The sequence below is a fragment of the Mustela erminea genome, chromosome 4 (genome assembly GCF_009829155.1).
Source record: "Mustela erminea isolate mMusErm1 chromosome 4, mMusErm1.Pri, whole genome shotgun sequence".
NCBI classification, from domain to species: domain Eukaryota; kingdom Metazoa; phylum Chordata; class Mammalia; order Carnivora; family Mustelidae; genus Mustela; species Mustela erminea.
In genome coordinates this window covers 85,530,858-85,557,261 of record NC_045617.1, presented here as the reverse complement: position 1 = coordinate 85,557,261, position 26,404 = coordinate 85,530,858, and the positions used below count along the sequence as shown (strand labels likewise).

General features: G+C 39.8%; 1 protein-coding gene across 1 annotated transcript; it reads left to right on the top strand.

Annotated features, from left to right (window-relative positions):
• Positions 1–376: 376 nt before the first annotated feature.
• On the top strand, positions 377–25,583 carry GLO1 (glyoxalase I). The gene is made up of 6 exons (XM_032339818.1): positions 377–572; positions 15,954–16,036; positions 18,807–18,947; positions 19,695–19,762; positions 20,651–20,740; positions 24,086–25,583. The coding sequence occupies exons 1-6, from the start codon at positions 489–491 to the stop codon at positions 24,172–24,174; spliced, it is 555 nt and encodes a 184-aa protein (XP_032195709.1). The 5' UTR covers positions 377–488; the 3' UTR covers positions 24,175–25,583.
• Positions 25,584–26,404: the final 821 nt, after the last annotated feature.

Here is a 26,404-nt window from a genome sequence, read left to right as displayed (position 1 = left end):
ATCAGAGTTGTTTTAATTATCCTGTACGGCTTAAACTGAGAAAATACTTTTGAATCCTTACACTTTAAAAAGGATAGCTCCCAGTTCTCTCTCCATCAGGTTCCAATTTCCTACCAAGTTGCAACAGGGAGGTATGGGTGTTTCCTGAACTTTAACAATTAAACGCCAACAAGATCAACGAGCAATACTGAGAAATCACGCTTTCCACTCGGCAAGATTCTTTTGGTATCTCCCCGGCCCCGTCAAGAGCAAGGCACCTTGGGACTTGTAGTCTTGGGGCAGAGTCCTGTGGCCAGAGGGGCTGATTCACTGGGACCCAATCAGCAGAAAGCCAACTTGCTCTCCGCGCAGCGATTGGCTGGAAATCAGCGACCGCCCTCTCCGCGGCGCCTTCCCGGCGTCGCGAGTTAAAGGCAGCACCGGGCCGGGAGGAGTGTGGGTGGCTGTCTTGTTTTAGGGACCGTAGTCGGTGAAACAGCATTGCGGCCATGGCAGAACCGCAGCCTGCATCCAGCGGCCTCACCGACGAGGCTGCCCTCGGTTGCTGCTCTGATCCGGATCCCAGCACCAAGGTGGGCGCAGAACCTACTTCTCCTGAGTAGCGGCCCCGGGGCGGGGCGGGGCGGAGCGGAACGGGGTGTGGGGGGAGGCGTGGGAAGCTCATCCTCCGGCTCAGCTAGGCTCAGCTAGGCCCGGCTCCGGCTGGGTTCGAACGCCATCCGGCCGCGGCTGCAGCTCCCGCAGCTTGGGGCGGACCAGAATGGGTCCCGTGAAGGGCTAGGGCTAGGGGTGTCCAGTAGGAGATCGTGAGAGGATCCATTTCCCCAGAGAGTGCGACCCTGCTTGCATTAACTTGTTTATTTTGGGACGGTAACTAGAAGCCACGGCCAGCCCCGAATCAGATCCCTTGACTCTGGTGTGCGTGTTCCTCGGGTCAGTAGCTATGGCGGGTGAGAGCAGCTTCAGAACTCGCAGTCCAGGTTCGAAGGTCTCTAATCCATGCTGGCCCCTCCCAGCCTATTCTGGCTTCGGGCTTGTCTCCTGCAAACTAATCATGGATCCCGCCGAGTTTAACCGCGCCCCAGAGTTCGCCTTGCTTGTTTTTTATGGTTGCTCACGGCCACACTTCTGTCCTCCCTGTGCTTGGTGGCCCCAGGAGAAGTGACAGTAATCGTGAAGCTTAGATCCAAGGGGAATCTTGGAGATTCCTTCACCGACCCTCTCTCATCGAAGCAGAAACCCAGTAAGAGGAATGACCTGTTGCATCCCTCCGGCTTGCTTAACATGTCTGCACTGAGTCAGGGTAACTCACTCAGGTGTGGTGCCTCCACGCTGGCAAGATTTGACACAGCAGCCGCTTGGAGGGTTTATTCCAGTGTCCGTGTCAGTAGACGCCTTTGTACTTTTTTTCATTCGATGGGGGAATTTCTGAATTCCTTGAGGATTGAATATGTGTCGATGAGTTTGCCCCCTGCTTGCTCTTTGTCTTCGGGGTGAAGAGTCGGACACCTCTGATTGCTAAAACCTTTGACTGGCGCCTGGAACTTAGGAAAAATAGTAGTCACTGCAAAGTTCAGGGGGAAGAAAGAACGAACGAAATACATTTCCTCCTACACTCATTTCCCTTGTATACCGTCTAATGTATTATTATTATGTAATATAAGTACCTAGTTATTTCACATAATATAAACTGAGCCATTCAGTATAAATTAGTGTCCTAGATAACTGGGATTTTGTGTATGGGGCTATTTAAAAAGATTTCAGAGATACCTTTAGAAAATTTGTTAAATACATTTTCTTGCATTCTTAACTTAAACTACACATCATTGAAATTTCTCTTGGCTATATGGAGTAATTACTTCTTGAAATTAACAAATTTTGGTCTTGAAATACCATGTGGGGGACATAAAATTGATATGTAGTAGCAGCTGGTATACCTCGAGTGTGCCAGGTCCTGCATTGTTGTTTGAAGTACATTACTTCATGGAGTCCTCAGGGCAACCCTATGAAGAAGGTATAATTATTATCTCTAGTTTACAAATAAGGAGACTCCAACATAGAAATATCAAGTAACTTGTCCAGAGAGGCACCTGCACTCTCAGCTTCCACCTTATTCTGCTTCTGGAGTACTGACTTCAGCAATTTTGGAACTTGACACAAAGTAAAGTAAAAGACCTAAGTGAATTAAATTCAGCCTGACGGGGTGTTTGCGGGGTACTGGGATGAACAAGATAAGGTCCCTTCACCAAAAGGACACCAACTCTAACGTAAGACGGAGCTGGGATTAATGTGCTGTTAAATTATAAAGTACCCTGGGAGTGCAAGAAATTTTGGAAGGTAGCCTCTGTGGTATGTTATATACCTGGGGTATTTGATGTTTGAAGACCTACATTCAAATCCCCAGATCTGCCATTGGCTGTAGTGATCTTAGCAGGGCACTGGGGCTGAGTTTGTAAAAGCAATATAAAGAGAGCTGCAAGGAGGATTAAGTGTGTTATTTTTCTCTAAACTATGAAAAGTGATACAGTTCAACTCGGGATCAGGGAGTACATCAGCCAGAAGGTGGGGGTGGGCCTAGGTCTTGAAAGATGAGTAGGGTTCCAGAATCATCTAGGAGACTGAGTTACGTGGGAGGGGACATTCTAGGTGAAAGAAAGACCTGAGCAAATACGGTGAGATGCAGAAAGATGCAGTGCAGGCGTGTTTTCGAGAGGCGAGTTACATGTTTCTGAAGTTTAGGTTGTCTAAACAGTGGAGCTGTGGTAGAAGAGGCTAGAATGGGAGGTTGGAGCCTCTCTTTCAGTGAGAGAGCTTTGAATGTCACATCTAAGGAAGCTGGATTTAAATAAGTAGTAGGGAATCATTCAGGGTTTGAAAGCATTTTATAGAGTACTTTGGAGGAATCCAGGCCTGGAGGTGATGAGGCAACCTGAAAGGTTCTTCCAGAAGATGAAATAAGTGGTGAGGGCCTGATTTGGAAAGGAGAGGGTACTGGTGGTAGAACATCAACTTTCCTATTGTCTGCATCTTTGTCATGAAGGACATTCCTTGGCCAAGGAGAGGCCAAGGTATGGCCAAGGAATGTACAGTCATACCACTTCCTGGGTAGTCTTATTGGCCAGCTGTCTTCATGAGGCCAAATACTTCTTTTCCCAAGTGATAATCTCCTAAAAAAAATTTTTTTTATATACTCTCTATCAGTGTCCTTTAATGGAATAATTTGAAGTCTTATCCCATCTGAGTGGTAGGTGATAGGGTCAGGGAAAACTTTGAGTGTTGGTGACACGTAAGCTGAGTTTTACCAAATATAGAGGAAGTATCTAGGTAGAATTGGGTGCAGGGGTAGGTGGAAGAGAGAATGGAAAGGAGGAAGGAAGGGGAATGGCCAGATGGATGAATGCCTGTTCTAGGCAGAGAGAATCATAGTAAATATAAAAAGTACAAGACCTCAGAGAACTGATGCAGGAATCTACAGATGACACAAAACTGAAGTTGTAAGCAGTGGAAGTTGAGGGAAAGGTATGCAAGATAATCATCAGGATGCTCAAAGAAAATATGAGCATCCCCCCCCCCCCCCATTATGCTTGTTTTTCTCACCCTGCAAAGATTTCTATTTGGTAAATGTATTTTATAATATATATGTTTTGTTAGTATGTTTGTATGTGTATATAATTAAAATAAATACATTTATAGGAGGTACACGCTCTTTTATTAAACTGATAAAAGTGTACCAAAAACATTCAAAATGAACAGTTTAGGGAAATGCTAACAAGTGATGAATTTAGAGAAGTATGCAGTAACCACATGTGCTTGCCTTTGGGACTTTCCTTTAAAAGCTGTGAAGTACCACTAAAGGAATGATTTTTATTTTATTTATTTGAGAGAGAGAGAGAGTACGCAGGGTGTCGGGGGAGGAGGGGCAGAGGGACAGGAGAGGGAGAGAATCCCAAGCAGAATAACCCTGAGCATGGAGTCCAGTGCAGGGCTCAGTCTCACAACCCTGAGATCTTGACCTGAGCCAAAACCAAGAGTTGGATGCTTAACCTACCGAGGTACCTGGGTACCCCTGAAGTAATGATTTTTGTTTGAAGTAATGATTTTTAATCCAGAAATGACACAGTTGGGTTTCACTATAGGAAGATGACTGTGGTACTTTATGGGGAGGTCAGTGGATTGCATCTAGGTCAGCCTGCAAGAAGCAGAGACCAGGGAGACTAGGACGGTCATCCAGGGAGGAAGTAGTAGCTCAAGAGCACTTGAGGAAGATAGTGCTCATTAGAAAGACACCCAGCAAGAGCCCAAAGGAATTTAAGGAGTCAAGTTGGTAGGACACTTGGGCTGGATTAGAGAGAAGTGGGGAGGGAGAAATCTAGGAAGACTCCAGGTTTCTGACTTGGGCTGACTAGGGATTCTAGTGACACTATGCTAAGTACTTTCATGCATTATCCTGTATACTTTGCAACTCAACCCTACAAGCTGAGAACTATAATTATCCCTATTCTAAAGATATGAAAACTAAGGTTCAAGAAAAGTAATGATTTACTTAAGGTAATGGTGGTAGAGCCAGTATTTGAACCATATTGCTTCTGAACAATTATTTCTCTTACACTCGTGTGTTTTTCCTCCCTTTGCACAAGATTTTTAAAGGCCTTGTGATCCTGAGGGCTTCTAGGATTTTCTTGTTTTTGTTATCTGTTGTAAGAGCAGTCTGGCAGTTATGTTTCCTAATACCACAGGTAATTTTAAAATTTTAAAAAATTTCCTTTGTGTCTCCTGGCTGTTTCTGCCTCCCTTATCTGTAGGGTGAGTATACTTGAAGTACAGCTTTGGCTGTTGAGTTATAGAGTGGGAAGGAAAGAACCACATGAAACCAATTTAGATAAGATAGAATAAATGTAAAGGGAGTGGCTGAATTATTTTCAGGAACAATTTATCACATTCTGGCATAGGTTGAGTCAGGCAAATAACACTGGAAAGAAGAAGATAGTGAAGAAAAAAGCATATCAGACGATCTTGTACATCAACCATGTGCTCCAGCTGTTCCATAGAAAACAGTTTTGTTCCCCTCAGATATGCTTGTATTTTCAAAAGGGTCTTTCCAAAAAGGCACTTGTGACCTTAAAAAGTCAGGAAAAACCAAAACTTGATCCATTTTTTGTTTTACAGGAGATGGGATACCTAGGGGTGAAGAGTTAAGCCCTGAACCTTTTGATGAGAATTTGACAATTTGGTTCACTCTAGCTGTTTCCCAAGAAACAGAAATGGTGTTTGTTGCTTAGCAGTATTGCTTATGATAAAAAAAAAATAACTTGATAGGTACATTGCATCTGGAAAGGGAGAATTATCAATACCCAATTGTAAGTCATAGCTTTGGGCTTGCCTGAATGTAGTGGCTCTTAAAACTGTCCCTTGTGGAGATTCTGGAAGCTGCGCTGGTGGGGTTGGTACTAGAGGTACTGGTTCCTGTGGTCATAGGGCTTCTATACCAGGGTGATTGCTGCTCCTACCCAATGCAGATTTACTCCCTGCCCCTAAGCTGAACAGACTTCTTGTAAGTACTCCTGCTGAAGGGGGACAGCTAGCCCTGCTGTGTTGCAAGCTGTGTTTTTCTGACCAAAGCCCTTTTAGCCTGTGGTTGTCCTGTGAGTCTGAATGTTGAGTTGAAGACTCTGCTCAGGGTAATGCAACGCTTTTGAAAACTCATTGGGAAAGAGAGTGATGGGCTGCAAAGGGAGTTGGCCTCACTGTTTCTAAGGCCAAAACACACACTTTAAGCCAAAGAAATCTTAATATTTCTGAAAATATAGCTAATGCAAATTTGAAACTTTTCTTGTCTGAAGACTGGAGGTGGTGAAGGCAATGGAGATCCTGATCTCGATTTTGAATAAGATGGAATATCGTACAGAGCCCCTTGGCAACAGTTCTGGAGAGATGAGTGTCTTCATCATTAGAAAGAGGCATATGGTGACCAAACATACCTCATTGTTGGGGCAGTTGTATGAAATCAATCTGGACACTTTTCTGGGAACATGGAGTACACATACTTTTCCCTGTTCCTCCTGTTAGGTACAGCTACACACTCTAGGCATTTTATATAACATAAACATAGGAAAACAACGAAAGGTGGAGAGAAGAAGGCAGACTAGCTAGTGGCCTTGAGACCCTAGGAGAAACATGGTGGCCAGCTTCCCCAAGTTTTATTTTTGCCTCATTTAGCCCAATCTTGGAGCTATAGAAATGTCAGTGGATGCAAACCAAACCAAACCAAACCCCATGAAAATCTGCTTTCCATTCACAGGACCAGGAAATAGGTAGTTCCTGATAAGGCAGAAAACTTTTAGACAATAATGGCTACAACCAAACACCACAGAAAAAACTGCGGCTTCATCCCTGCCTGTGCCAGCAAAGGCTGGGTGGGGAGCCTAGTCTTCACCAAACAGGTTGCAATGAGGTGTCCATTCTCCCCCTGCCAGGGTGGGATCAGAGAAGGTTGAATAGGAGGCCATGACTTTCTTCTCATCAAACAATAATAAGCTTTCGCCACTGGATTTATTAATGGAGAAACAAGGGGAACCTGAAATTCTGCCCTACCCCAGCAATGGAAATACTTTAAGATAATTATAAATGGGAGAGAGTAAAGGGATGTACAGAGAGGTAAGGTTTCTGTACTTCACTTAAATTGATAAAACAATGACACCAAGTGACTGTGATAACTTATATATATTTGAATGCCTAGATTAACCTAGCGAATGCCTAGAGAAAGCTATACAAAGAGTACATGAGGAAACACTGCAGAAAAGTCAAAACTAAATTATAAAAAATGTCTAATAACTTATAGGAAGGCAAAGAAAAAATTGACAGAAAGCAAAAGTAAATAAAATAACCACTTAAGCCCTAGTATTTCAGTAATTACATAAGGTATAAATACACCAATTAGAGATTAGCAGAGTGGATTTTAAAACATGCCCTAACTTACCTCTGTATGAGATAATTATCTAAATTTATTGTGGTGATCCTCTCACAGCATACATGAGTCAAGTCATTAGGCTCTATACTTTAAACTTACACAGTGCTATATGTCTGTAGTATCTCAATATAACTGAAATAAAAGAAAATGAAAACATGCCTCAAATATATGCTGTCTGCATGAAACTCACTTCAAATATAATAAGAGGCAAGTTAAAAGGATGGAATAAGATTATTATGGAAACACTAATCCAAAGAAAGCAGGAATGGCTGTCTTCATACCAAATAAAGTAGACTCCAGAGCAAAGAAAGTTATCATAGTTAGAGAAGTATATTTATATAATGATAAAAGGATCAGTTGATCAAGAAGATGTAGCAGTCCTAAATGCACACAAAAAACAGCTGCAAGAAAATAAGAAACAAAAACTGATTTAATGGAAAGAAGAAACAGAAAAAAGTTCCCATTTGTAGTTGAAGATTTCAAAACTCTTCTCTCAACAACTGATAGTACTAGACAGAAAATTAGCAAGAATGTAGACAAACTCTACAACACCATCAGTAAACAAGTGATCAGCCTTTAAAGCACACCACCCCAAAGCAACAGAATACACTTTTGTTTTCAAGTGCCCGTTAGAATGTATATCAAGACATATCACGTCATGGGCCCCCAAAACCAACTTCAACACTTTAATATTACTGAAATAAGACAGAGTATATTCTTCGACCACAACAGAATCAAATTAGAAATCAGCAGCAGAAGCATAACAGGAAAAGCTCCCAACACTTGGAAGCTAAATAACATTTTTCTAAATTCGTGGATCAAGAGGAGGTCTCAAGGGAAATTAAAAAAAAAAAAATAGATGGAATGAAAATGAGAAAGGAATCTTAGCTAAGACAGTGCTAAGAGGGAAATTTATATTACTAAATGCATACGTTAAGAAAGAGAAGTCTCAAATCAGTAATTGGAGTTCCCTCCTCAAGAACCTGGAAGAAGAGCAAAATAACCCAAAGGAAGCAAAAGGAAGGAAATAATAAAAAGCAGAAATCATTGAAATTAAAAACAGAAAATAGAGAAAATCAGTGAAACAAAGCTGGTTCTTTGAAGAAAAAAACAATAGAATTGATAAACTTGCAGCAACACTGACGAAAGAGAAGACACAAATCACCAGTATTGGGAATGAAATAGGGGATACCACTACAGACCGCAGACATCAGAAAGATAATAAGGGAATTTTAAAAACAACTCTGTCATGTAAATTTGGCAATTTACATGAAGTGGGCCAATTCCTTGAAAAACACAAACCACTGTAAGTTACCCGTGTGAAATAAATAATGTGAATATCTCTATAACACAAGGAAATTGAATTCGTTATTAAGAATTTTCCAAACAAGGGACGCCTGGGTGGCTCAGTTGGTTAAGCAGCTGCCTTCGGCTCAGGTCATGATCCCAGCGTCCTGGGATCGAGTCCCACATCGGGCTCCTTGCTCAGCAGGGAGCCTGCTTCTCCCTCTGCCTCTGCCTGCCATTCTGTCTGCCTGTGCTTGCTCTCTCTCCCTCTCTCTCTCTGACAAATAAATAAAATCTTTAAAAAAAAAAAAAAGAATTTTCCAAACAAGATATCTCAAGGCTCAGATGATTTCACTGGAGAATTCTCCCAAACATTAAAGAAAAACAAACATCAATTCTATACAATCCCTTTAAAAATTGAAGAAGAGGAACTCTTCTTTTTTTTTTTTAAATGTTTGTACTTTTTCAAATTTTTACTTAAATTCTAGTTAGTTAACATAGTGTAATACTGTTTTCAGGAATTTAATGATTCATCACTTGTATACAATACCCAGTGCTCATCATCACAAGTGCCCTCCTTAATACCCGTCACCCATTTAGCCCATTTGCCCACACACCTCCTTCCATCAACTCTGTTTTCTACCTGGTTCATTTTATAAAGCTAGTATTACTCTGATACCAAAACCAGATGAAGACAGTACAAAAAAAGAAAATTACTAATACTCCTTGTGACTATAGAGGTAAAAATCCTTGATGAAATATTAGTAAATAGGACGCCTGGGTAGCTCAGTGGGTTAAGCCTCTGCTTTTGGCTCAGGTCCTGATCCCAGGGTCCTGGGATCGAACCCCACATTGGGCTCTCTGCTCAGTGGGGAGCCTGCTTCCCCTTCTCTCTCTGCCTGCCTCTCTGCCTACTTATGATCTCTCTCTCTCTGTCAAATAAATAAATAAAATCTTCCCCCCAAAAAGAAATATTAGCAAATATAATCTAGCAATAAATTTTAAAAAATTACCATGACCAAGTGGGGTTTATTCCAGTATCCAGTTCAGTATTAAAAAATCGATCAAAGTAATCATTATATTAGAGGCTAAAGAAGAAAAAAATAGATTTGATAAAATTCAACACCATCCGTGTTAAAAAAAATTTTTTTTTTTCAGAAAAAAATAGGAATGGAGGGGAACTTACTCAACTTGATAAAGATCATCTATGAAAAATATACACTGTACTTAATGGTGGTGCTTTTCCCCTAATTTAGGGGAACATGACAAGGATGTTTGTTCTTACCATACTTATTCAGTCTACTGCGAGAAGTTGTAGCCAGTGCAGTAAGGTAAGAAAAGGAAGTAACAGTCATACAGATTGGAAGGAAGAAATGAAACTGCCCCTGTTTGGACATAATTATACATAGGAAATCCTAAGGAATCTATAAAACACTCTTCCAGGACTAACAAGTGAGTTCATTGACGTCACAGAACAGGAAGAAGATAAACATATAAAAACCAATTTTATTTCTGCATATTAGCAGAAAACACATGACCACCAAAATTAAAAATATAATTACTCAAAAAAATTTCTTAGGTATAGATCCACCCTGTACCAGACTTATATGATGAAAATTACACAGTACTGATAAAGATTAAATAAGTGGAGAAACATACTGTGTTCATCGTTGAAAGACTCAGCATAGTAAAGATGTCAGTCCTCTACAGATTGATACACATATTTAACACAAACTTTTTTTTTTTTTGGTAGGTAAGATTATTCTAAAACTTATGTGAAAGGCACATAAGCTAGAATAACTAAATTTTAAAAGAATGAATGGAAGGAATCAATCTGTCTGATTTTGAGACTTTTCTGTGTAGCTACAGTAATAACTACTTAGTGATATTGGCAGGGAAGACACAAATTAGTGGGACAGAATAGAGAACACAGAAATAGACCCACACTAATACACCCTACAGATTTTCAGTGAAGGCGTGAACGCAGTTCAGGGAGAAAGGATGGGCTTTTCAACAAATTGTGCTGGAGCAATTGAACATCCCATAGGTTAAAAAAAAGAAAAAATGAAAATTTACCCAAGTTTCACATCCATTGTCGCGCCTTTACAATTTTGTCAGGATGACAGGGCAGACACATAAGATGTGCACTAGAAACATCCTTGATTTTACTGTTAATTTTTTTCAAAGTAGCTTTGAGCTCATTAAATTTGGACAGTGCTCTCCCAAAGCCTGATTATTTATAAGGCAAATGAGCAAATCTTTGTTATCACCTAGTACCCATCCCAGAAAACCCAAAGATAGTTTAGATATAAAAGGCGACTTTCATTGTCCAAATTTAGAGCATGAAAAGAAAAGACAAAGTTAAGAGTTGTCTGAGGAGACAGGACATGAATGTAAGTCCTACTTTTTAAAACACAAAATATGTTTATTTTAAATAATGTTTTAGAACCATAACAACAAGCACTTATTTTTAGGGACTTTTTTTTTTTTTCTTAATTTACTTGACAGACAGAGATCACAAGTAGGCAGAGAGGCAGGCAGAGAGAGAGGAAGGAAAGCAGGCTCCCCGCTGAGCAGAGAGCCTGACGCGGGGCTCGATCCCAGAACCCTGGGATCATGACCTGAGCCGAAAGCAGAGGCTTTAACCCACTGAGCCACTCAGATGCCCCCATTTTTAGGGACTTTTTGAGGAAGGATCATTTAGGTGTTTACCAAGGTACAGAGCTGACAGAATATGCTGGTGATAAAAAGCAAACTATTAGCATAGAATAACTTGAGCCTTTTATAAAAAGCAAGCTCTGCTTGTTTTTTATATCCTCCAGATAACATTTTTGTAGCAAAGGATTCATAAGCCTGTTTTTCATGAATAATTCCACTAATATTGAATATACATTTAATTTTTTTGCCATGTATAGACATCTTTTAAGGTTGAAAATGGCATTAGAGTGTATATATATATTTTTAAAGATTCTGTGTTTTTGGCACAGAGAGAGAAAGAGTGTGCATGCAAGCGTGCAGAAGCAGGGGGTGTGGCAGAGGGGGAGCTATGGGAGGCTCGATCTCAGGACCCTGGGATCATGACCTGAGCTGAAGGGAGACATTTCACCGACTGAGCCACCCAGGCACCCCTAGAGTGTGTATTTCATCTACACATTTACTTGGAAATAATTTTATTATATGATTCTTCTCAGTTGGCACAATGCTGTATTTTTCCATTTTCTCTCTTTTTTGAAAACTATTTTTTCAGCTTTATTGAGATATAATCAATATATAATAATATATAAGTTTAGGGTGTACAGTGTGTTGATTTGATATACATATACTGCAAAACAACTACCACAATAAGGTTAGTTAATGTGATCATCTCACATAGTTACTTTTTTTATGTGTAAGTGCTGACAGCTTTTAGGATCTGCTCTCCTACAACTCTCAAGTATACATACAATACAGTATTGTTAACTATGTGTAGACTTTTTTTTTTTAAGATGTTATTTATTTGACAGAGAGAGAGCACAAGGAGGGGTAGCAGCAGAGGGAAAGGAACAGACTCCCCACTGAGCAGGGAGCATGATGCGGGACTCGATTCCAGAACCCTGGCATCATCACCTGAGCTGAAGTCAGATGCTTAACCACCTGAGCCATCCAGGAGCCCCATGATGTATAGACTTTTAAAAGTTCATTTTAATATTCATTTATATGTGTGTATTTAGTAGTTTTAGTACATAGCCATGTTAATAGAATTTATGTTTAATAAAATTAGAGGCTTAGTATTACTTTTAAGATGTAATTAATCTGAATATCTTATTAAATAAACCATACATGTATATATCTTTTTAAACTTAATATACATGTGAATGCTCCCTGCCATTTAATACACCTCTAGAGCAGCATTTTAAATGGATTCACAATATTCTGTTATGCTGTGTCATTATTTGTCTAATTTCTTGGCTGTTAGAGGCAGTTTAGCCAAGGTTGTTGAAAGCAAGGTCTTTGGAACCAGACTGCTTTTTTTCTGACACTTACTCTCTCAGCGGAGAGAGTGGGCATGGTTAATAATACATATTTCATGGGGTTGTTGTGAAGATTATGAGTTGATTTCTGTAAATCACTTAGAACAGTGTCTGGCACGCAGTTACTATGTTAAGTGTAATGATTTTTTTTTTTTTTCGGTAATGTTGGATGCAGCTTGATTGTAAAGAAACATTATAGTGAAAGTCCATTTACTCATTCAACAAATATTTATTGGGAATTTACTCTATGCCAGATTCCGTTCTGAGGTGAATCAGTAAACAAAACAAACGCTCTTGTCCTTATGGAGTTTATATTCTAATAGGGAAAGAAAAACAATAAAAGATAAACATAGTAAATAGCATATTGCATGGTGACAAGTACTATGGAAAAAGAAAATGAAAAAAAGGGGTAAGTGGAGAGTTAGAGTAGTCAGTTGAAGGCCTCATTGGGAAGATGACATTTGAGCAGAGTTAAAAAGATTAGAAGTGGCTCTGGGGAGGGGCACCTGGCTGGCTCAGTTGGTAGAGCTTGCAACTCTTGATCTCAGGGTCAGGAGTTCAAGCCTCACATTGGGTGTGGAGCCTACTTATGAATAGAGATTTTTAAAAAACAGAGAAGAGGAGTGGCTCCAGGCAAAGAGCCTCCCAGCAAAGGTCTAGGTGACCTGCTGAAGACAACAGTGGAGTTGAGTGACTGGGCAGGAGAAGGGGTGAGTGAGGCAACCAGGGCCAACCATTGAGGGCCCTTGTAGGGACTTTGGCTTTAACTCTGAGTGAAATGGGGAGCCTTCTCAGAGTTTTTGAGGGGAAGAGTGAACTGGATTAACTTTAAAAATTTCCTCAAGAATAGATTTTAGGGGACAAGGTGAGAGAGAAAAGTACCAACAAGTCTGGGTGGGAGGAGGGGTTGATGGGATCAGGGTGCTAACGGAGAGTGAGAAGTGTAGAATCAAAGAATTTAGGGAAATTAGCTTTATGTCCAATTTTAGTATGTGCTGCCTAAGCGAGCACTAGCTTTAGGTCCATAAAAGGACAGTTTTGCTGATAGAATTGACAACTAATAGCTTAATGGTATGTGAGGGGACAAAAAACTCATTAAAAGAGTAAAATAAAGACAGGAGTTCCAGGGACCATCTCAATATAGGAAAAGTAGCAGTAAATGTACCAGGAGCTCCTATATTACATTGTAAGACAACAATTCATGTTTATAGAAATGTCCCTGAATCATGAAAATAAGGAAGTTCCACACATTTTTAAAGCAAATAACTAGATAGGTTTTGTGTATGCAATAGTAACTAATATTTTTCGGGTAGTTTTAACCACTTGTGTATAGATCCCACTTACCAAAGTTCAAACGATGCCTTGTTTTAATCTGCACTAACCAAGAATATGAAGTTGAGGGGCGCCTGGGTGGCTCAGTGGGTTAAGCCGCTGCCTTCGGCTCAGGTCATGATCTCAGGGTCCTGGGATCGAGTCCCGCATCGGGCTCTCTGCTCAGCAGGGAGCCTGCTTCCTTCTCTCTCTCTCTGCCTGCCTCTCAGTGTACTTGTAATTTCTCTCTGTCAAATAAATAAATAAAATCTTTAAAAAAAAAAAAAAGAATATGAAGTTCAGTTGTATTTGCTGTATTTTGATCTCCCTTCACTGCAGTTACAGCATGACTTAGGAGGTACTTTTGTGATTTTGTTCAATGGGGAAAACCAAGACCTCATTGTGACCTGGATGTCAGGAGCTGCTTTTCTTTTTTTTAGTTCTTGCTGAAACTAAGACTTTCAGGAGTACAGTACCTGCCTGAGAAACATGTAATTTCTGAGCCAGTTGCCTTATATGTAATTACAAGCTGTGATTGAAGAATGAAATTATTATATTCATTGAGATCTGCTTATTAAGATAAAGTAGTATTTAGGCTATTTTTGTTTTAATTGAGAATTTTAATGCTTAAAATAAGAGTACATTTTGGTTACTTAAAAATTTAACAAAATAGAGGGGTAACTGGGTGGCTCAGAGGGTTAAGCCTCTGCCTTTGGCTGGAGTCAAGGTCTCAGGGTCCTGGAATTTAGCCCCACATAGGGCTCTCTGCTCAGCAGGGAGCCTGCTTCCTCCTCTCTCTCTGCCTGCCTCTCTGCCTACTTGTGATCTTTCTCTCTGTGTCAAACAAATAAAAAAATCTTTAAAAAATAATTTAACAAGATAGAAAAATACTTTCTAATGATGCTGAATGAATAAAATACATTTGTGTTTATATGATCTGAGTTCCACGGGAGAGATGTCTATGTGTCTGCAAAGGGAGAGTTCAGAATTTTTGGGCCTGTTTGTCAAACTGTGGGTATAAGAGGAAAAAATCTGTTAGGAAGCACAAATGTAGTGAACGGACTCATAGTTTGGAAGGCATCTATGGTAGAAAGAGACCTGAGCTTAGTAGACAATTTGTTCACCTCAGGTGTATTTCTCATCTGTAAAATGGGGATATTAATACTTATAAATAGTAATGCTTCATAGTTTCTGTACCAAATGATGGAAAGTATTATTAATGCCATTAATAATCTTAATTCCATGAATTAAAATACCTTCTTCTCATGATGTCAAGCCTTTTGTTTCCTGATTTGTAAATTGGACAGTTTCACAGTGGAGTTAGAGACAGTAACTTTTTTTTATTTAAGATTGTATTTATTTGACAGAGTGAGACAACGAGAGAGGGAAAACAAACAGGGGAGTGGGAGAGGAGAAGCAGGTTTCTTGCCGAGCAGGGAGCCTGATGCGAGGCTCGATCCCAGAACTCTGAGATCATGACCTGAGCTGAAGGCAGACACTTAACAACTGAGCCACCCAGGTGTCCCGAGACAGTAACTTTTTAAGCTTTCAGTTATTTTAGTAATCTAGGATCTTGTGAGTAACTTTTTGCTATGGTTACCAATACCAAGGCATTTTATGCATTCATTTAGCACATTTTACAGTAATTAAATTCTTTTTTTTTTTTTTTTTTTTTTTTTTTTTTTAAAGATTTTATTTTATTTATTTGCTAGAGAGAAATCACAAGTAGATGGAGAGGCAGGCAGAGAGAGAGAGGGAAGCAGGCTCCCTGCTGAGCAGAGAGCCCGATGTGGGACTCGATCCCAGGACCCTGAGATCATGACCTGAGCCGAAGGCAGCGGCTTAACCCACTGAGCCACCCAGGCGCCCATACAGTAATTAAATTCTTTATTTGTAACATCAGTATCTTATTTTGGGTTGTCCAAAAGCAGACTGGACTATTTGTTGTAAGTAGTTTATTTGGCACGCAGTCAGAGAATGCAATAAAAAGTATGTGGAAGTGTGTTCCCCTGAGGACGACTGGGCTGTCATCCTGCAGGGATGTCTCTGCATGACTGTAGAATTGCCCCACTAAGGGCCAGGGGAGCCAGGTTTTTTATCCACTGTCGGTTATTTGGAGGGTGTGAACCACCTCCCTGGCCCTTTGGGCCTGCCCCACACAGGGGCCTGCTCTCGTGACCAGAAGCATCCTTGGGCAGAGAGCTGTAGGCAGTGTAAGTGGTAGGTGTGGGGACCAGGCAAGGCTGAGGGGACAAAGTTGTTTTCTTCTGAAACATTGTGTTACAGAGGCAGACTGTATCCTCCAGTGGAAAGCTTGATTAACGTTGGTGACAAGTGCCAGATATCACACCTGTTTGATACGTGCTCTTTCTCCTTAGGATTTTCTGTTGCAGCAGACCATGCTACGAATTAAGGATCCTAAGAAGTCATTGGATTTTTATACTAGAATTCTTGGAATGACGTAAGTAAACTATTTACTGGTGCCTGTAATGTTTAAATGCATAACTTTGCAAATACTGGAATTGTTTCCAGATCCATTTAAAAAATGGCTTACGCTTTTCTTCAGAAATCACAGAAGTCCTTTTGGCCAGGTGTCTGGACTGGGCTCACTGGCCACGTACTTGGGTGTTCTCACCCTCCTTTCTCTCTGAGAGTTGTTTGATCCTTAATGTGTTCAGATCCTTTTAATGTTTATTTATTTACTTTGGAAAAGGTAGAGTTATAAAAATGCATTACTTATAAAATGAATGAGTTAGCTTAAAATTGGCCACCTGTCTCATTTTTATGGGATGTATTCTCTTTTCCTGAATAGGTAGTATCCACTGATCTTGTGGTCCTCAAAGCATATTTGTTTATTTTTCTTGATTTGTTTCCCTGAATAACATGAGGGGTTTTTCTTTGTTTCTGACAATATAGATACATAAAGAATAAAATGATTTTGAATTGACTGCCTGGATAGCCTCCGTTGACATTGAGAGAAAAATTCAAGTAATACAGTATATGTTTGTTTAGAAAATCTGACCGGTTCAGAAAAATACAAAATAAAAAGCAGTCGCCTCCCTTTCCCAGTCCTTGTCCTCAACAATAACTGCTGTTAGCAGTTTGTTATAGTTCTTCCCAGAAAAAGTAGTTCAGCAAATGTTTACAGCATATGTAAAAGACAGAGTAAAACAAATACATTGAACACTCAGTATTTGCCAGACACTTTACATGTTTTTCATTCAGTCTCCACAGTAGCTCACAAAACTGTTTATATTCCCCATTTTACAGATGAAGGAAGAAGCAGAGTTTAAAGACATTAAGTTACTGGCCCCAAATGCCACAGTGGGCACATGGCGGAGGGGGAATTCAAATACAGATCTGACTGACTCCAGTGTTGACCTTGTTTTTCAAGAGCCCCCAAATGGGGTGCAACTTGATATTATATTGAAAGACATGCTTGCTGAGAAAAGTGGGTTACAACAGGTTCATTTGCTCCAGTTCCCACCTGATTGGTGTGCAAGGCTTGTGCAGTCTGCTTTAGTAGGTACAGAGATAGTTTTCATGACCTTATTATAAACATGTTCGAGTAAATCTTACTTGTGGGAAGTCAGCGCTGGGTCTCAGTGGGCCAAGGTGTATTACATAGCAGTGATAATTAAAAGAGCTTAGAAACCTTCCATTTGCTAGGTAGGCTTCAACCATTCTCTCTTATTGATTATAAATAAAGTTATCTTTGAGCATTTAGTTCTCAATAATCTAAATGAAATTGTATTGTGTCCATCCTCATTCTACTCTACTCCTTGCAGAATAATGGTAATACTTTTTTTTTTAAGTGTTTTTTTTTTTTAAGATTTTATTTATTTTATTTGACAGAGAGAGAGATCACAAGTAGGTAGAGAGGCAGGCAGAGACAGAGGGGGAAGCAGGCTCCCTGCTGATCAGAGAGCCCGATGCGGGGCTCAATCACAGGACCCTGAGATCATGGCCTGAGCCGAAGGCAGCGGCTTAATCCACTGAGCCACCCAGGCGCCCATGGTATACTTTTTAAATTTATTTATAGGCCATGACTTGAACTATCTTTTTGGCGGGGGGGCGGGGCTGAGGGTGAGGAAGAGAGAGGGACAGTCTTAAGCAGGCTCCATGCCCAGTGTGGAGCCCAATGCAGGGTTCCATCTTCTGATCCTGAGATCATGACCTGAGTTGAAATCAAGAGTCAGATGCTTAACTGACTGAGCTACCCAGGCACCTCTTCAACCATCTTTTTTTTAATATATATAAGAATTTATTTATTTATTTGACAGACAGAGATCACAAGTAGGCAGAGAGGCAGGCAGAGAGAGGAGAAAGCAGGCTCCCTGCCGAGCAGAGAGCCCAGAGCAGGACTCCATCACAGAACTGGGAGCTCATGACCTGAGCCGAAGGCAGAGGCTTAACTCACTGAGCCACCCAGGCACCCTTCACCCATCTTTTTGAAAACTTCAGGATGGTAGTTCATTCACTCTTTGTCTCTTCTCAGTCTCTTCCTTTCCACTGGCCCTTTTCCCTCAACCGACGAACAAGCTGAAATCTTTATTCTAGCATAATTCTTTCCCTCTGCTCTTTCCCATCATCACCCATCATCTGTATAGGTCAACTGTGCTTTCTTACTTCCCCTTGTCTCCCATCAGGGCCATCTGGCTTCTTCTGCCCCTCTCCTGAAACTGCCCTCAGGACCTCTCCATGTCTAGTCACCTGTTTACAGTCTCAATATTGTATGACCTTTCTGCAGTATTTCCTATGTTTAACCACTGTATCGTTGACATTCACGTCTTTTGTGACATTCATCTGTCCTTCCTTCTCTCTTACCACCTATCCTCACTTCCTTTTCCTAGGAGTTTTGGCATAGTAAGATATTTGACTTAACTGAATGTCGTATATCTGAAAGAACAATAAGGAAATGAATCATATTTTTTTACCAAAAATGGACAAAATTTTCTTTGAAGATACCTTTGCCACTTAAACAAGTACCGTAATTCCAGCTAAATTTCATTATGTTTGAAGCATTATAAAAGTTTGTTTTGTGAAAACTTTTTTATTTCACTGATATTTACAAATGAATTTTTTAAATGAGATATTTTCATTGATTTCCCACTGCTCTTCCTATTAAATGGGTTCATATTATTCTTAGTAAAACTTGAATATTGTCATGTTGATTTTAATATGAGTCAGCCTTTCCTGTTGTTAATTGATTTTGGCTTGTTTAATTTCAGGCTACTCCAAAAATTAGATTTTCCCACTATGAAATTCTCACTCTATTTCTTGGCTTATGAGGAAAAGAATGACATCCCGAAAGATAAAGATGAAAAAATAGCATGGGTATTCTCCAGGAAAGCTACACTTGAACTGACACAGTGAGTATCAATTTTTATCTTTCTGTATAGTTTGCATTTTTATAAACCTTCTTTCCTTACTTACAAGATTAATTAAACCAGGGCCGCCTAATCACTTTGCATTTGTAACAGCTTGAGTCTTTAAGGTCTTCGTAATTCCGGCATTTTAGGAATGTTGTTTTATTCTTTATGTTGTTTCTGTGTCCTTTGGAATAACTAATGAAAGAGCATTTATTTCAGGATTTTTGATTTAGTGTGCCACTGATTCAAAACAGCTCTGTAATCAGACAGACCTAGACATGAGTGTTGGCTCTGATGAGACAGCTCTGTGACCCTGAACACGTTGTCTCCTCCTTTGGTGGCAGTCTCATTCATGAAATGGAGACTCAACTCTTAGCCCATGGAGCTGTTTGGAAGATATTTTAATGAGATCAAATAAATAAATAGATCAAATAGATACAATAGATCTATTTGATCAAATAGATGAAATCAAATAAATAAATAGCCTCTATAAAGTATAATAAATGACAGTTGCTACTGTTATCATTATTGTTATCCAGATGCCTGGTTTTATTGTGTCCTTAGTCTAATTAAAATCATATTTTCCCATTTGCCTTTTCTGTAGTTGAAACCTAAATATTTACAGTAGCAAAGATGAAACCAAGCATATGAAGTTGCATACATACATGCTAAGATTTCAAAGAGATTATTGCAGCAGAATATCTGTTCTACAGGTCACTTGTAATTCTGTTTTCCTTCCTTTTGTAGCAATTGGGGCACAGAAGATGATGAGACCCAGAGTTACCACAGTGGCAACTCAGACCCTCGAGGATTCGGTACGTTGGCCTGTTCCTGTGCTGTATACATGGATTTGTGTGATTTGTGCGTTGGGCACTTAATAAGAATAATCAGCTTCTTCGTGTGGTATTGTCTTTCTGTGACTGACTTGTTTCGCATGGCATTATGCTTATAGATCTTTGTCCATGTTGTTGCAAATGGCAGAATTTCACTTTTCCATTGTATGTATATGTATTAATATTGATGGACAGTTGGGTTATTTCCAAAATTTGGCTGTTGTAAGTAATTTTGCAGTAAACATAAGGGTACATATGTGTTTTTGGAAAAAAGAATAATCAACTTCTTAGGAGTATGGCTGTTTTATTTTCCCATAAGAATTTTATTTAGGAGTTAATTTCATAGTCTCCATCTAAACCCTACATTTACTCTCACAATGATTTCACTTCTCAGTCTCAGGAGTATATTTCCAGTAGACTTTTTAATTTAAAAAACTAAAACCAAGGTTGCTAATAATCCCCCTTTCTGTTAGCATACACTTTTGCTAGAATCTCTCAGTCAAGATAACAGGATTGCAGACTTAAATTGGCTGCTATATAGTCAGTGGCCGCAGCAAACCTATAAAATATGAGTAAATGACTACTCTTTCTCCATAGTTATTCTTAACAGATTGAACTATACATGAGCCCAGTATTGGGCTTATTTGAGATAATGTATAAGTCCAAGCTACTAATTAGCTTATTATACGCAGCCAGTTAGACTTAGAGTCTTGTTTTTTAATCAAGTTTTGAACTTTATTTGGTTCAGTCACTTTTCAGGTGCCTTATGTTTTGAAAGAAACTCGTTTTGGAGGCTAGTTGTGGCCCTTGGATACCCTGCAGTAATTATTTCTTCCTTCTGTCCACCTTGTTTGGGGGTGGCCACCAAAGGTCACATTGGAATTGCTGTTCCTGACGTACATGGTGCTTGTAAAAGATTTGAAGAACTGGGAGTCAAATTTGTGAAGAGACCTGACGATGGTAAGTCTGCTGCTTGCTTTCTCCCGGCCTCTCCTCAGTTAACTAATGTACATGAAGCAACCACAGAGAGTACTGTTGTAGTAGATCCTTCTGCTTGCAAGTAACTTTGAGGAAGTCTGCTTCACCCAGCTTAAGGAAAATAATAGAATTCTTGGAAAAATACCTGGGTATCTTAGGGAACTAAAGCAGCAAGTAGGGTGGCTTCACAGGGGACTAGACACAGTCTGGAGAGCTGTCAGAAACCTGGGCTCTCTCCCCACCCTTTGACCTTACCATATTCTCACTGGCCACTGATTCTCACTATTTCAGAGTGTACCTAGCCACCCCAAAATAAGTTCCTTAAGGCTAATGTTAATCGGATTTTAATATAAATACACCACATCTCCTTAGTAAATGGCTGGTCTTTCATTTTTATTCTTGTATAACCATTGTATGTCCTTATGTTTAGGTATCTATCTAGAAATAGTAGTGTACATATCTAGATTTTGTTGGATTTATATGTATTGTAACTATTCTTCTTAGATCTGTTTCTGCCAGCATATTAATTCAAATTTTATTTGAAACATTTCACATTTCATTTTAATCCTTTTTTTTTTCAATTAAGAGATTTGATATCCAGGGGCACCCGGGTTGCTCAGTCATTAAGCGTCTGCCTCTGGCTTGGGACGTGATCCCAGGGTGCGGGGATCGAGCCCCGCATGAGGCTCCCTGCTCAGCGGGAAGCCTGCTTCTCCCTCTCCCACTCCCCCTGCTGGTATTTCCTCTCTTGCTGTGTCTCTCTCTGTCAAATAAATAGATAAAATCTTAAAAAAAAAAAAAAAAAGAGATTTGATATCCAGATACCTTCCCAGACCAGGATATTACTGATTTATTTTTCCTTTTTCTTTGGCCTTGGCTTTTATTTATTTATTTTGCATTTTTAAGTTATCTTTGCACCCAGCCTGGGGCTCAGTCTTAAAATCCTGAGATCAAGAGTTGCATGCTCTACCAGCTGAGCCAGCCAGGTACCCCCTGGCCTTGGCTTTTTTTTTTTCTTTAATATATATATCAAAGTCCTTTTCTCTGTGTAGCTCTTGCAGCATCTTTTGGGTTTTTCTGTCCCTTTATTAAGTATCTCAACCAAACTGTTTTCAGAGAGTTTTTTGTGAGGCAAAACTTTTGAAGCTTTGTAAGCCTCAGACCCATATCTTTGTATCTGAATGACAGTTTTATTGAATATAAAATCTTAGGTTTATTTTCTTTTGATCTTGAAAATATAACTCCATGGTCTTATTTTTCTATCCAGTGTTGCTATTGAAAAATTGGCTGATTCAGGTTGTCTTCTGTTTTGCTCTGGATGCTTTTGTTATATTTGTTATTTCTTTTTTCTTATTCTAGGAGATTTCCTCACACTAGCATACCAGTTAGCTAATCTTTCCTCTTTTTCCTATCCGTTCTGAGAGTCATCTTTTATGTTCTCATCTGTTGTATTCTGAATTTCAGCTATAATGATTTTGATCCCTAGTTTTTGCTCAGTCCTTAAACATTTTCTTGTTCTTGTTTCATATTGGTAATAGCTCATACCATTCATCACTTTTACTTGTTTTAATAGCTCTTGGGCCGTTGGTTTAATATTTGTTCTTCTATTTGAATCTGTCATCCACTGTTTGTTTTATGGTTATGTTCCTCAAATTCTTGTCACTTTGATACCTGAGGAGTTGTTGTCATTGCAGCTATTATTATTCTGGTGCATCAGGCAGTGTGAATGGGGAGAAGCTAGACCCCAGTCTTTAACAGTCCCCATGCTCTCAGGAAGATGGGCCCCGCAGAGATCCCTAGGCAACTGACAAGAGTTAAACACCTTGCATTCTGCACAACAGCTCTTCAGTCACATCTTCTTCCCCTCTGTCCCTCAGAGAGGAAGCAGGAGACCCTTCTTCTGAGGTGGTCATTCCCTAACTGTGATTGTGTAGAAAGTGAAGGCTGGGGAGATCAGTTGGTTTTCACCTATTTCTCTCAGTTTCTCAAGGGCATAAGACTTCTGTACTACCCTTATTTACCCCTGAGGGCATCTGAACCTGTCGTTTGAACCTCCCCTAATGTGGGGTCAGGAGCTGATGCCTAAGACACTAGGAGGAGGAACAAGAGCCAAACTAACAAAACCCCTTCTGTTTATTCTCCCACAGCCATAATGGACTGCTTTCTGGTCCAGGCCAAAACTATCCATTTCCAAATGGATCAGGTTAAAACAGTTACCCCAGCCCACTTCTTCCTCTCCCCAGTCACCACCCTAGTTCTCACTTTTTTTTCCTCCCATTTTCCAGATATGTTCCTCTGGGGTTGATCTTGGGAAAAAGAGCCAGAGAGAGATAGGGGTCAGACTAATTTAGCATCTTGGTCCCAAAATAGTTGCTGAGGTCACATTTTTCTATTTAAGCAAACAACTCTACTATTAGGCCAACTAGCCTCTCAATCCCAGTTATGAATTCCTAGGAGAAAGACTGACAGAGCTTGAGGAACCTAGAATAGTGTTTAAAGAAGTCATTATGACCCAAGCCTCTGGGTCTTTCTGCTGTGTGGGTATGCCATGCTACCTGCTCAAACACCTGTTTTCTTTTCCTCTTTAAAGTAAAACAATCTTGGGGTACTGGGTGGCTCATTCAGTTAAGCTTCTGACTCTTGGTTTGGGCTTAGGTCATGATCTCAGAGTCCCAGGATTGAGCCCCACATTGGGCTCTGTGCTCAGCATGGAGTCTGCTTAAGATCTCCCTCTCCCACTCCCCCTCCCCTGCTTACGCACTCTGTCTCTCAAATAATAAAAAAATCTTTTATTTTATTTAATTTACATGTTTGACAGAGAGAGAACACAAGCAGGCAGAGTAGCAGGCAGAGGGAGAGGCAGAAGCAGGCTTCCTGCTGAGTAAGGAACCTGACACAAGGCTTGATCCCAGCACCCTGGGATCATGACCTGAGTCAAAGGCAGTTGCTTAACCAACTGAGCCACCCAAGTGCCCCTCAAATAATAAATAAAATCTTAATAAAATAAGACAATCTCTGTAACTACTCAACGGGTAGCATGAACTGTATCATGAAGGTGAAATAAAAATATAGTGCCTAAAACTGCAGCCAGTTACAGATTTTATTTCAGGAGAGTTGGTTCCCAGCTGTGTGTGGAAGGTAACTATGTTAGTCATTCTGAAATGCATGCATTTGGGCAACACTGACAATAGAATTGTCTAAAATTAAAACTTAAGCAAAACAATGTACTTTTTAAAATGCAAATTAAAATTTGGATTAATAAAAAATGTTCTTAATTTTAAATTTTTAAAAAGTCTCTTTTATAATTAAATTCATTTCATCTTACAGGTAAAATGAAAGGCCTGGCATTTATTCAAGATCCCGATGGCTACTGGATTGAAATTTTGAATCCTAACAATATGACAACTATTATTTAGTTCTGTGAGAATACTGCTTTGTGATTTTAGTGAAGACCTTGTGGGAGGTAAAAAAGGAAATGGTGTAATTCAAGATAGACAACAGAAACATCTAGGACTGAAGAATCATTGTCCCAATTCAGATTATTCTGAAGTCCATTCCCCTTTTCTATTTCAGCCTATGTTTTTCACCCAATAATTCAGTCATTGTGGTTTTAAAGTAGTGCTTTGTCTTATGTCCTTGAATGTAGTTAAATAACTTTACTTTTTTATGTAATAATTAGAGCAGTTCCCTTCAGAGGCTGCATTTGCCTTCTTTCTTCTATATGTGATTTCTCAGCAAGTCTGCCTTTGAATCATCATTCTCAAAAAAAAAAAAAATAACAAGTTTTTGTTGTGGTTACCTTCTGGGGTTTCAATTCCTCAGAAATACCTTTTCACAACAAAAAGTAAAGAACACTGAACAAAAATGAAACTTCATGTATACTTCAAATAGTATAAAGTGTTTATTTCACAAAAGAGAAGGTAGTCTTGGGAGCAAGTCAGAATCAGACTGACAAGGATGTTGATAGAAAAGCTAATTTCTTCTTACTTACAAAGTACTTTCTAAGCTCAAGGACTAACCTCTTTATTTGAGGATGGGGCGGTAGATGGGAAGAATATTTACTGGTGTGCAGAGACTGGGCTAGGCTGTAACTGTATCTCATTTAATCCTCCCAGCTCTCCTCTATCCTGTGAGAAAGAAGGCAGGCTAGACATGGAAAATAACTTTAATGAATTAAGGCAGTATTATAAATAGGCTCAAGTACTTGAGACCTGATTCTCATTTTTAGTATTAAGATTGTACTTCAAAAGTTAGTACCTCACAAGACCTCCTCCACTCACCTCTGCTGTGAAAACCGTCAGTGAGTTTGAATGTTGTCCTCTCAGCACTGGGGCCCGAGCACCAGGATGAGGGAAGGAGCGGCGGAGGAAGTCTGTAGTACATGGCGGTTCTGGGGACACCTGCTTATCCCTGGGCAAGCCATGCCTGTGTTACTTCATTACTCAAAGAGCCCCTACCCCAAGGTCTTTGTGTTGCCAGTAATCATTTAGGATAAATGATGTTCAGCAAAAACATTACTTAGTTATCAGGAATCAGCTCAGTGGTCTTCCTTGCCATGATTGATATTTGATGGGTTTTAAAAAATCAAACTGATTTTGACAATCTCATGGCCCAGAGAAACAAAAACATCTGGTTGGTGGTTTACCTAACATTTAGATTTCTGTAGACTCTAGTGGAAGACCTTTGGATAGGCTGTGCTGACTGCTGTTTCCACTGCTAGAAGCATTTAACATTTCCTTTTTGGGTGGAATGGATTATGTGAGCAATTCAAACAAAGAGCAGTACTTACAGACTAAAAGAAAATAAAATTTCAGATAAGACTGTGTTTAATTTGTGAACTGACCAGCATATTCTTTATAAAAAGGCCGGCAGTGAGGCACCTGGGTGGCTTAGTTGGTTGGGCATCCAACTCTTGGTTTCAGCTCAGGTCCTGAGCTCATGGGCCCTAGGATTGAGCCCCAAGTGACCTCCACACTCAGTGGGGCGTCTGCTTGAAAATTCTTTTCCTCTGCCCCTCCCCCTACTTTCATATGCCCCCACTCTTTCTCTCTCTCGTACATAAATCTTGAGAAAGAAAAAGAAAAAAAGCCTGCAATGATTTGAAAGGGCTTGCAGGTTCATCTGAGCTGGGAAACTGTAATTCTGTCTGTCCTGCAAAGCAGATAGTTTCTATGGATAAGTGTGGAAAAGGTGGGAAGAGTAAATAAGGATAAAGGAATATGGTAGAAAAGATATAAAGAAGAAAGTCCAAATATCAAAGGGTGAGTTGTGGGAACCAGTGAAGACCAGTTTCACATGCTAGGTACTGGAATTCTCAGATGGGAAGGTAATTAGATTCATAAATCTTCTAAACCTTATTTCTGTGGGAAAAAAGCTTTCTCTACTTGCTAAGGAACTTAAGGAATAAGCAAGGTTCTCAACATTTCATTTCACCTTGCTTATTCCTTCAATTCATCTCTGTGTGCATTGAAAGGATGTATATTCTATCACCAGGTGCGGGACTGGGACAAATGACTTATTTCCTAATTAACTTATCCAGAAGTAGTCATATGAAAGAGTGCAGGAGAGCACAAGGTTTTCTCGTTTTCCACAACTGGACCACAAGACTGGGGAGCTTACTGTCAATGTAAAATCAGTCTCCCGTGG

Bases quoted from the DNA above. Each gene is read 5' to 3' on its own strand.
- GLO1 (XM_032339818.1), top strand. From the start codon at position 489: ATGGCAGAACCGCAGCCTGCATCCAGCGGCCTCACCGACGAGGCTGCC. The intron at 16,037-18,806 runs GTAAGTAAACTA...GTTTAATTTCAG, and splicing joins ACTAGAATTCTTGGAATGAC to GCTACTCCAAAAATTAGATT. The intron at 18,948-19,694 runs GTGAGTATCAAT...TTCCTTTTGTAG, and splicing joins GCTACACTTGAACTGACACA to CAATTGGGGCACAGAAGATG.